General features: G+C 38.1%; 2 protein-coding genes across 3 annotated transcripts in view; one reads left to right on the forward strand and one right to left on the reverse strand.

The window, feature by feature from the left end:
• Positions 1–12,509, reverse strand: part of LOC133630282 (zinc finger E-box-binding homeobox 1-like) — a 280,408-nt gene that overhangs the window by 204,359 nt on the left and 63,540 nt on the right. The window lies entirely within an intron of this gene.
• The window catches only part of LOC133630521 (procollagen C-endopeptidase enhancer 2-like), a 33,712-nt gene continuing 24,494 nt past the window's right edge, over positions 3,292–12,509 (forward strand). For both annotated transcript variants that reach the window (XM_062022134.1, XM_062022135.1), the window contains exons 1-3: positions 3,292–3,380; positions 3,445–3,553; positions 11,481–11,736. In XM_062022134.1, the coding sequence (XP_061878118.1) occupies positions 3,304–3,380; positions 3,445–3,553; positions 11,481–11,736 (442 nt within the window). In that variant the 5' untranslated portion in view covers positions 3,292–3,303. The remainder of the gene's footprint in view (positions 3,381–3,444; positions 3,554–11,480; positions 11,737–12,509) is intronic.

Consider the following 12,509-nt stretch of genomic DNA (forward strand, 5'->3'; position numbering starts at 1 on the left):
ATAAAAAAAATAATTTATGGAACATTATTAGTAATTTTTTCTGATTAATATTAATTTTACAATTTTGATGACATGTTTTAAATAGGTTAAAATCCAATCTGCACTTTGTTAGAATATATAACAAATTGGACCAAGCTATATTTCTAACAAAGACAAATCATTATTTCTTCTAGATTTTCCAGAACAAAAATTTTAAAAGAAATTCAAAAGACTTTGAAATAAGATTTAAATTTGATTCTACAGATTTTCTAGATTTGCCAGAATATTTTTTTGGAATTTTAATCATAATAAGTTTGAAGAAATATTTCACAAATATTCTTTGTCGAAAAAACAGAAGCTAAAATGAAGAATTAAATTAAAATGTATTTATTATTCTTTACAATAAAAACATAAATTGACTTGAACATTGATTTAAATTGTCAGGAAAGAAGAGGAAGGAATTTAAAAGGTAAAAAGGTATATGTGTTTAAAAATCCTAAAATCATTTTTAAGGTTGTATTTTTTCTCTAAAATTGTCTTTCTGAAAGTTATAAGAAGCAAAGTAAAAAAAATTATGAATTTATTTAAACAAGTAAAGACCAAGTCTTTAAAATATTTTCTTGGATTTTCAAATTCTATTTGAGTTTTGTCTCTCTTAGAATTAAAAATGTCGAGACCAGCTTGCTAGTAAATAAATAAAATTTGTCGAAAAAACAGAAGCTAAAATGAAGAATTAAATTAAAATTGATTTATTATTCTTTACAATAAAAACAATTAATTGACTTGAACATTAATTTAAATGGTCAGGAAAGAAGAGGAAGGAATTTAAAAGGTAAAAAAGGTATATGTGTTTAAAAATCCTAAAATCATTTTTAAGGTTGTATTTTTTCTCTAAAATTGTCTTTCTGAAAGTTATAAGAAGCAAAGTAAAAAAATTAATGCATTTATTTAAACAAGTGAAGACCAAGTCTTTAAAATATTTTCTTGGATTTTCAATTTCTATTTGAGTTTTGTCTCTCTTAGAATTAAAAATGTCGGGCAAAGCGAGACCAGCTTGCTAGTAAATAAATAACATTTAAAAAATAGAGGCAGCTCACTGGTAAGTGCTGCTATTTGAGCTATTTTTTAGAACAGATCAAATTCTATTTGAGTTTTGTCTCTCTTAGAATTAAAAATGTCGGGCAAAGTGAGACCAGCTTGCTAGTAAATAAATAACATTTAAAAAATAGAGGCAGCTCACTGGTAAGTGCTGCTATTTGAGCTATTTTTTAGAACAGGCCAGCGGGCTACTCATCTGGTCCTTACGGGCTACCTGGTGCCCGCGGGCACCGCGTTGGTGACCCCTGAATTAGAGGGAACATTGATTGACATGTTAGAGTTGTTGAAGTGTGATGATAATGTTAAACACAGTTGTGGAAGGGGCGTGGTCCACGCCTTCCCTGCGGGCAGGGTGTGTGCAGGTGCCGGCCGTGAAGCAGCAGACAGGTGAGTGGATATCTCAGCTGGAACCAGTTATCTAATCACCTGTTCCTTTATTAGCAGCGTCGGAGACCATGAGGGGAGGCATTGACTGTGTGGGAGGAGCCAAAGACTGCTGAGAAGCAACAGAGACTTTCTAAGGGGAAAACCGAATAAAAAGACTATTGTAACTCCGCATCAGAGGGGTGTGTCGTGATACTGTTGGTCCAAAACAGGGGTCACCAACGCGGTGCCCGCGGGCACCAGGTAGCCCGTAAGGACCAGATGAGTAGCCCGCCGGCCTGTTCTAAAAATAGCTCAAATAGCAGCACTTACCAGTGAGCTGCCTCTATTTTTTAAATTGTATTTATTTACTAGCAAGCTGGTCTCGCTTTGCCCGACATTTTTAATTCTAAGAGAGACAAAACTCAAATAGAATTTGAAAATCCAAGAAAATATTTTAAAGACTTGGTCTTCACTTGTTTAAATAAATTAATTTATTTTTTTACTTTGCTTCTTATAACTTTCAGAAAAACAATTTTAGAGAAAAAATACAACCTTAAAAATGATTTTAGGATTTTTAAACACATATACATTTTTACCTTTTAAGTTCCTTCCTCTTCTTTCCTGACAATTTAAATCAATGTTCAAGTCAATTAATTGTTTTTATTGTAAAGAATAATAAATCAATTTTAATTTAATTCTTCATTTTAGCTTCTGTTTTTTCGACAAATTTTATTTATTTACTAGCAAGCTGGTCTCGCTTTGCTCTACATTTTTAATTCTAAGAGAGACAAAACTCAAATAGAATTTGAAAATCCAAGAAAATATTTTAAAGACTTGGTCTTCACTTGTTTAAATAAATTCATTAATTTTTTTACTTTGCTTCTTATAACTTTGAGAAAAACAATTTTAGAGAAAAAATACAACCTTAAAAATGATTTTAGGATTTTTAAACACATATACCTTTTTACCTTTTAAATTCCTTCCTCTTCTTTCCTGACAATTTAAATCAATGTTCAAGTCATTTTTTTATTTTTATTGTAAAGAATAATACATTAATTTTGATTTAATTCTTCATTTTAGCTTCTGTTTTTTCGACAAAGAATATTTGTGAAATATTTCTTCAAATTTATTATGATTAAAATTCAAAAAAAATATTCTGGCAAATCTACAAAATCTGTAGAATCCAATTTGAATCTTATTTCAAAGTCTTTTGAATTTATTTTAAAATTTTTGTTCTGGAAAATCTAGAAGAAATAATGATTTGTCTTTGTTAGAAATATAGCTCGGTCCAATTTGTTATATATTCTAACAAAGTGCAGATTGGATTTTAACCTATTTAAAACATGTCATCAAAATTCTAAAATTAATCTTAATCAGGAAAAATTACTAATGATGTTTTTTTTAATTTTTTCAAAAAGATTCGAATTTGCTAGTTTTTCTCTTCTTTTTTTCGGTAGAATTTTGAACTTTAAAGAGTCGAAATTGAAGATAAACTATGTTTCAAAATTCAATTGTCATTTTTTTCCGTGTTTTCTCCTCTTTTAAACCGTTCAATTAAGTGTAAATATCAAGAATTATTAATAATAACATAGAGTTAAAGGTAAATTGAGCAAATTGGCTATTTCTGGCAATTTATTTAAGTGTGTATCAAACTGGTAGCCCTTCGCATGAATCACTACCCAAGAAGTAGCTCTTGGTGTCAAAAAGGTTTCTGACCCCTGGTCCAAAAGAACCCCGGGGTTAAGAAGACGGTGTTTAAAAGTAGGGCTGGGGAGGAGCCTGCTGAGCGTCCCTCCTCCCAGAACAAAACCTGCATTCATGTCCCGCAGACGGCACTCTGGCGCGGCACTCCAGCCCACAATGAGCGCTGCTTCCCGTGCATTCCATCTGCTGCTCGCCTTCCTGCTGGCGTGCGTGTGTGCACAGTCGCAGCACAGGTACACTAGCCTCACTTTGGACGCTTTATTCTGAAACTTTTTCCAACACTCTTCCTGCTTCTAGACCGTCTTTCACGTGCGGGGGAAACTTCACGGGCGAGTCCGGAATCATCGGGAGCCAAGGGTACCCGGGAGTTTACCCCCCCAACACCAAATGTGTGTGGAGGATCACAGTGAGTGCCTTTTCACCACCTGCTGTTGCCACTAATTATTAGTAATAATATCAGTAAATATGCTGTAATAACCATCACTTAATGTACGGCCACTTGAATTATTCTTACTCACTATGCCTTCTATCACGGATGTCACAATTCAGGAGTTAACTCGTGTGATTAATCACAACATTTTATTGCATGAATCCCACTTAGATTAATCATGCAGTGACCCGTGCACGCTCTTTTACCTTAACCACCTGTGTCAAACTCTGCCACTTCATTTTATGTGGCCCGCCACATTTTTCAACGGGGCCAGACACATTATTGAAAATGGCCCGCCTCGTCATTTAATGTGGTCGTGCACTTTTTTAAATTGGCCCGCTACTTCAATTAAGGTGGCCCATCGAGTCATTCGATGTGGTCGGCAACATCGTTTGGTATGGTTTGCGACGTCATTAAAAGTGGCCTGCCACATTAGGTCTTCCACGTCATTTAAATTGGTCTTCCACGTTTAAAGTGGCCTGCCACATTGGGTCTTCCACATCATTTAAATTGGTCTTCCACATTTAAATTGGCCTGCCAAATCATTAAAATTGGCCTGCCACATTGGGTCTTCCACGTCATTTAAATTGGTCTTCCACATTTAAATTGGTCTGCCGCATCATTAAAAGTGGCCTGCCACATAGGGTCTTCCCCATCATTTAAATTGGTCTCCCACATTTAAATTGGCCTGTGACGTTGTTAAAAGTGGCCTGCCACATTGGGTCTTCCACGTCATTTAAATTGGTCTTCCACATTTAAATTGGCCTGCCACATCATTAAAGTGGCCTGCCACATTGGGTCTTCCACATCATTTAAATTGTTCTTCCACATTTAAATTGGCCTGCCACAACATTAAAAGTGGACTGCCACATAATTAAATTTGGCCTGCCACATTGGGTCTTCTACATAATTTAAATTGGTCTTCTACATTTAATTTGGCCTGCCACATCATTAAAAGTGGCCTGCCACATTGGGTCTTCCACGTCATTTAAATTGGTCTTCCACATTTAAATTGGCCTGCCGCATCATTAAAAGTGGCCTGCCACATAATTAAATGTGGCCTGCCACATTGGGTCTTCCACGTCATTTAAATTGGTCTTCCACATTTAAATTGGCCTGCCACATCATTAAAATTGGCCTGCCACATTGGGTCTTCCACATCATTTAAATTGGTCTTCCACATTTAAATTGGCCTGCCGCATCATTAAAAGTGGCCTGCCACATAATTAAATGTGGCCTGCCACATTGGGTCTTCCACGTCATTTAAATTGGTCTTCCACATTTAATTTGGCCTGCCACATCATTAAAAGTGGCCTGCCACATTGGGTCTTCCACGTCATTTAAATTGGTCTTCCACATTTAAATTGGCCTGCCACATCATTAAAATTGGCCTGCCACATTGGGTCTTCCACGTCATTTAAATTGGTCTTCCACATTTAAATTGGCCTGCCATATCATTAAAATTGGCCTGCCACATCATTAAAAGTGGCCTGCCACATTGGGTCTTCCACGTCATTTAAATTGGTCTTCCACATTTAAATTGGCCTGCCACATCATTAAAAGTGGCCTGCCACACAATTAAATGTGGCCTGCCACATTGGGTCTTCCACGTCATTTAAATTGGTCTTCCACATTTAAAGTGGCCTGCCACATTGGGTCTTCAACATCATTTAAATTGGTCTTCCACATTTAAATTGGCCTGCCGCATCACTAAAAGAGGCCTGCCACATCATTAAATGTGGCCTGCCACATCATTAAATGTGACCTGCCACATCATTAAATGTGGCCTGCCACATTGGGTCTTCCACATCATTTACATTGGTCTTCCACATTTAAATTGGCCTGCCACATCATTAAAAGTGGCCTGCCACATTGGGTCTTCCACGTCATTTAAATTGGTCTTCCACATTTAAATTGGACTGCTGCATCATTAAAAGTGGCCTGCCACATTGGGTCTTCCACATCATTTAAATTGGTCTTCCACATTTAAATTGGCTTGCCACGTCATTAAATGTGGCCTGCCACATAGGGTCTTCCACATCATTTAAATTGGTCTTCCACATTTATTTTGGCCTGGCACATCATTAAATGTGGCCTGCCACATTGGGTCTTCCACGTCATTTAAATTGGTCTTCCACATTTAAATTGGCCTGCCGCATCATTAAAATTGGCCTGCCACATCATTAAATGTGGCCTGCCACATAGGGTCTTCCACGTCATTTAAATTGGTCTCCCACATTTAAATTGGCCTGCGACGTTGTTAAAAGTGGCCTGCAACATTGGGTCTTCAACATCATTTAAATTGGTCTTCCACATTTAAAGTGGCCTGCCGCATCACTAAAAGAGGCCTGCCACATCATTAAATGTGGCCTGCCACATAATTAAATGTGGCCTTCCACATTGGGTCTTCCACACCATTTAAATTGGTCTTCCACATTTAAATTGGTCTGCCACATAATTAAATGTGGCCTGCCACATTGGGTCTTCCACGTCATTTAAATTGGTCTTCCACATTTAAATTGGCCTGCCACATCATTAAATGTGGCCTGCCACATTGGGTCTTCCACATCATTTAAATTGGTCTTCCACATTTAATTTGGCCTGCCGCATCATTAAAAGTGGCCTGCCACATCATTAAATGTGGCCTGCCACATAGGGTCTTCCACATCATTTAAATTGGTCTCCCACATTTAAATTGGCCTGCGACGTTGTTAAAATTGGCCTGCAACATTGGGTCTTCCGCATCATTTAAATTGGTCTTCCACATTGAATTTGGCCTGCCGCATCACTAAAAGAGGCCTGCCACATCATTAAATGTGGCCTGCCACATCATTAAAATTGGCCTGCCACATTGGGTCTTCCACGTCATTTAAATTGGTCTTCCACATTTATATTGGACTGCTGCATCATTAAAAGTGGCCTGCCACATTGGGTCTTCCACATCATTTAAATTGGTCTTCCACATTTAAATTGGCCTGCCACGTCATTAAATGTGGCCTGCCATATTGGGTCTTCCACGTCATTTAAATTGGTCTTCCACATTTAATTTGGCCTGCCACATCATTAAATGTGGCCTGCCACAATGGGTCTTCCACATCATTTAAATTGGTCTTCCACATTTAAATTGGCCTGCCGCATCATTAAAATTGGCCTGCCACATCATTAAATGTGGCCTGCCACATAGGGTCTTCCACGTCATTTAAATTGGTCTTCCACATTTAAATTGACCTGCCGCAACATTAAAAGTGGCCTGCCGCATCATTAAAAGTGGCCTGCCACATTGGGTCTTCACGTCATTTAAATTGGTCTTCCACGTTTAATTTGGCCTGCCACATCATTAAAAGTGGCCTGCCACATTGGGTCTTCCACATCATTTAAATTGGTCTTCCACATTTAAATTGGCCTGCCGCATCATTAAAAGTGGCCTGCCACATCATTAAATGTGGCCTGCCACATAGGGTCTTCCACATCATTTAAATTGGTCTCCCACATTAAATTGGCCTGCGACGTTGGTAAAATTGGCCTGCAACATTGGGTCTTCCGCGTCATTTAAATTGGTCTTCCACATTTAAAGTGGCCTGCCGCATCACTAAAAGAGGCCTGCCACATCATTACATGTGGCCTGCCACATCATTAAATTTGGCCTGCCACGTCATTAAAATTGGCCTGCCACATTGGGTCTTCCACATCATTTAAATTGGTCTTCCACATTTAAATTGGCCTGCCACATCATTAAATGTGGCCTGCCACATCATTAAATGTGGCCTGCCACATTGGGTCTTCCACGTCATTTAAATTGGTCTTCCACATTTAATTTGGCCTGCCGCATCATTAAAATTGGCCTGCCACATCATTAAATGTGGCCTGCCACATAGGGTCTTCCACATCATTTAAATTGGTCTCCCACATTTAAATTGGCCTGCGACGTTGTTAAAATTGGCCTGCCACATTGGGTCTTCCACGTCATTTAAATTGGTCTCCCACATTTAAATTGGCCTGCCGCATTATTAAATGTGGCCTGCGACGTCATTCAATTTGGCCTGCCACATTGGGTCTTCCATGCCATTTAAAATGGTCTTCCACATTTAAAATGGCCTGCCACGTCATTGAAAGTGCCAGACTCATCATTTAAAATGGCCCAGCCATATCATTCAAAGTGGTCTTCCACATCATTTAAAGTGACCTGCCACATCATTTAAATTGGCCAGCTAAATCATTAGCAGGGGCCCACCACATCATTCATCGTTTTATATGGATTGTGACGTCATTAAAATTGGCCTGCAACATTGGGTCTTCCACATCATTTAAATTGGTCTCCCACGTTTAAATTGGCCTGCCGCATCATTAAATGTGGCCTGTGACGTCATTAAATTTGGCCTGCCACATTGTGTCTTCCAAGTCATTTAAATTGGTCTTCCACGTTTAAATTGGCCTGCCGCATCATTAAAAGTGGCCTGCCACATCATTAAATTTGGCCTGCCACATTGGGTCTTCCACATCATTTAAATTGGTCTCCCACATTTAAATTGGCCTGCCGCATCATTAAATGTGGCCTGTGACGTCATTCAATTTGGCCTGCCACATTGGGCCTTCCACATCATTTAAATTGGTCTTCCACATTTAAATTGGCATGCCGCATCATTAAATGTGGCCTGCGACGTCACTCAATTTGGCCTGCCACATTGGGTCTTCCATGCCATTTTAAAATGGTCTTCCACATTTAAATTAGCCTGCCGCATCATTAAATTTGGCCTGCTGCATCATTAAATGTGGCCTGCCGCATCATTGAAAGTGCCAGACTCATCATTTAAAGTGGCCCAGCCCGATCATTAAAGGTGGTCTTCCACACCATTTAACATGGTCTTACACATCATTTAATAGAGCCTGCCACATTATTAAATGTGGCCTGCCTCATCATTAAATTGGCCTGCCACATCATTAACTGTGGCCCACCATGTCATTCAATGTGGTCTTCCACATCATTTAAAGTGGCCTGCCTCATCATTAAAATTGGCACGCCGCATCATTTAAAGTGGCTAGCCACTTCATTAACGTTGGCCCACCATGTGGTCTTCTACTCCATTTAAAGTGTCCTTCCATTTCATTTAATGGTATCTTCCAATATAAAGTGGCCTGCAACATCATTAAAAGTGACCAACCTCATCATTTAAAATGGCCTGCCAGTTCATTCAACGTGGTCTTCCACGTCATTTATCGTGGCCTGTAACATCATTTAATACGACTAGCCATTTCATTAACCGTGGCCCACCATGCCATTCAATGTGGTCTTCCACATCATTTAAAGTGGCCTGCAACATCATTAAAAGTGACCAACCTCATCATTTAAAATGGCCTGCCAGTTCATTCAACGTGGTCTTCCACATCATTTAATGTGGCCTGCCACATCATTTAATACGACTAGCCATTTCATTAACTGTGGCCCACCATGCCATTCAATGTGGTCTTCCACATCATTTAAAGTGGCCTGCAACATCATTAAAAGTGACCAACCTCATCATTTGAATTAGCCTGCCAGATCATTCAAAGTGGTCTTCCACATTATTTAATGTGGCCTGCCAAACTACTAAATGTGGCCTGCCTCATCATTTAATGTGGCCCACCATGTCATTTAAAGCGGCTAGTCAAATGTGGTCTTCCACATCATTTAATGTGGCCTGCCACATTATTAAATCTGCCCTGCAACATCATTAAAAGTGACCAACCTCATCTTTTAAATTAGCCTGCAAGATCATTCAATGTGGTCTTCCACATCATTTAAAGTGGCCTGCCAAATTACTAAATGTGGCCTGCCTCATCATTTAAAGTGGCCCACCATGTCATTTAAAGCGGCTAGTCATTTAATTAATTGTGGCCCACCATGACATGCAATGTGGTCTTCCACATCATTTAAAGTGGCCTGCCACTTTATTAAATCTGCCCTGCCACATCATTAAAAGTGACCAACCTCATCTTTTAAATTAGCCTGCAAGATCATTCAAAGTGGTCTTCCGCATCATTTAAGGTGGCTTTCCAAATCAATTATTGTGGCCTGCCAAATTACTAAATGTGGCCTGCCTCATCATTTAAAGTGGCCCACCATGTCATTTAAAGCGGCTAGTCATTTAATTAATTGTGGCCCACCATGACATGCAATGTGGTCTTCCACATCATTTAAATTGGCCTGCCACTTTATTAAATCTGCCCTGCCACATCATTAAAAGTGACCAACCTCATCTTTTAAATTAGCCTGCAAGATCATTCAAAGTGGTCTTCCGCATCATTTAAGGTGGCTTTCCAAATCAATTAATGTGGCCTGCCAAATTAATAAATGTGGCCTGCCTCATCATTTAAAGTGGCCCACCATGTCATTTAAAGCGGCTAGTCATTTAATTAATTGTGGCCCACCATGACATGCAATGTGGTCTTCCACATCATTTAAAGTGGCCTGCCACGTTATTAAATCTGCCCTGCAACATAATTAAAAGTGACCAACCTCATCTTTTAAATTAGCCTGCAAGATCATTCAAAGTGGTCTTCCGCATCATTTGAAGTGGCTTTCCACATCAATTATTGTGGCCTGCCAAATTAATAAATGTGGCCTGCCTCATCATTTAAAGTGGCCCACCATGTAATTTCAAGCGGCTAGTCATTTCATTAACCGTGGCCCACCATGACATGCAATGTGGTCTTCCACATCATCTAAAGTGGCCTGCCACGTTATTAAATCTGCCCTGCAACATCATTAAAAGTGACCAACCTCATCTTTTAAATTAGCCTGCAAGATCATTCAAAGTGGTTTTCCACATCATTTAAAGTGGCTTTCCACATCAATTATTGTGGCCTGCCTCATCATTTAAAGTGGACCACCATGTCATTTCAAGCGGCTAGTCATTTCATTAACCGTGGCCCACCATGACATTCAATGTGGTCTTCCACATCATTTAAAGTGGCCTGCCACATTATTAAATGTGGCCTGCCTCATTTAATGTGGCCCACCATGTCATTTAAAGTGGCTAGCCACTTTATTAACGTTGGCCCACCATGTCATTCATTGTAGTCTTCCATGTCATTTAATGTGGCCTGCCTCGTCACTTAAAGTGGTGTCTTGACGATCACTCCAGCAGCACTGAGAGCTGACTCAGCCAAACTACCTCTGGGTAATGTTGACATTTTCAGTGCCTAACAGGAAATGGGGAAAAAAAACCTCTCCAATGTAAGTCAAGTAAGGCTCCGCTTTTCCAAAAATGCGTTAGCTTGATGCTAATTTACATTGGCTTTGCTTGTGACATGCTACTGGTTAGCTTTGGCCATTTCAACACCTCCAAAAGTGTTCATGAAAACTCCAACTAAGATGCACGTTACAATAAAACTTTGAAAAAGACCTAAATATGTTTAAAAGTGTGCAGGTCCAGTCAGTAAATAGTTTTACTAAAAAGCTTTTTTTTTTTTAAATGGTGCTGTTTAACAATGAACTTTTTTTAAATCAGAATAGTAATTTTTTTTATGATTAATTACAGGTTATTACTAACTCGCATGGTTTTAATTCACTTCAAAAAAGACTCCAATGTGTGCACACAAATGCATTTTCTTTGTCAGAATGTCACACAAACATTTTTTTTTACATGTTTTACTTGAATATTTAAATTTGTTTGATGAAAAGTCTGATTCAAAGTTTTGTCTGGGAGGTTTTTAATGCATATAAACACGTCATTGACTGTGATTAATCATGATTAATCACAATTCAAAAGTGTCATAATCAGATTTGAAAAGTGAATCAAAAAGGTTTAAAAATTAATAAGTTTTGTCTTTTTTTTAATTTTTTTTTAGCCTTTTTGCACGATGACAAAACAATAATCTGACGTTTTCAAAATAAAAGCTTGTCACAATACCTGCTGCCCCGCAGGTCCCGGAAGGGAAGGTGGTTGTGCTGTCCTTCCGCTTCCTGGACCTGGAGAGCGACCGCCTGTGTCGCTACGACTACGTGGACGTGTACAGCGGCCACGCCAGCGGCCAGCGGCTGGGCCGCTTCTGTGGCACCTTCAAGCCCGGCGCGCTGGTTTCCACGGGCAACAAGATGATGCTGCACATGCTGTCGGACGCCAACACGGCCGGGAGCGGCTTCCTGTCCGTCTTCTCCGCCGCGCAGCCTAATGAGAGAGGTAGGCTTGGTTTATAGGACAGTGTACATATATATATATATATATATATTAGGGCTGCAACAACTAATCGATTAAATCGATTAAAATCGATTATTAAAATAGTTGCCGATTAATTTAGTCATCGATTCATTGGATCTATGCTATGCGCATGCGCAGAGGTTTTTTTTTAATATAAAAAAAAAATATATATATATATATATATATATATTTATTTTTTTTAAATTTTCTTTTTAATAAACCTTTATTTATAAACGGCAACATTTACAAACAGCTGAGAAACAATAATCAAAATAAGTATGGTGCCAGTATGCTGTTTTTTTCTCAATAAAATACTGGATAGGATAGAAATGTAGTTTGTCTCTTTTATCCGATTATTAATCGATTAATCAAAGTAATAATCGACAGATTAATCAATTATCAAATTAATCGTTAGTTGCAGCCCTAATATATATATATATATATATATATATATATATATATATATATATATATATATATATATATATATATATATATATATATATATATATATATATATATTTTTTTTTTTTTTTTTTTTTTTTTTTTTTTTTTAATAAACCTTTATTTATAAACGGCAACATGTACAAACAGCTGAGAAACAATAATCAAAATAAGTATGGTGCCAGTATGCTGTTTTTTTCTCAATAAAATACTGGATACGATAGAAATGTAGTTTGTCTCTTTTATCCGATTATTAATCGATTAATCAAAGTAATAATCAACAGATTAATCGATTATGAAATTAATCGTTA

The sequence above is a fragment of the Entelurus aequoreus genome, linkage group LG15, assembly GCF_033978785.1.
Source record: "Entelurus aequoreus isolate RoL-2023_Sb linkage group LG15, RoL_Eaeq_v1.1, whole genome shotgun sequence".
In the NCBI taxonomy this organism is placed as follows: Eukaryota; Metazoa; Chordata; class Actinopteri; order Syngnathiformes; family Syngnathidae; genus Entelurus; species Entelurus aequoreus.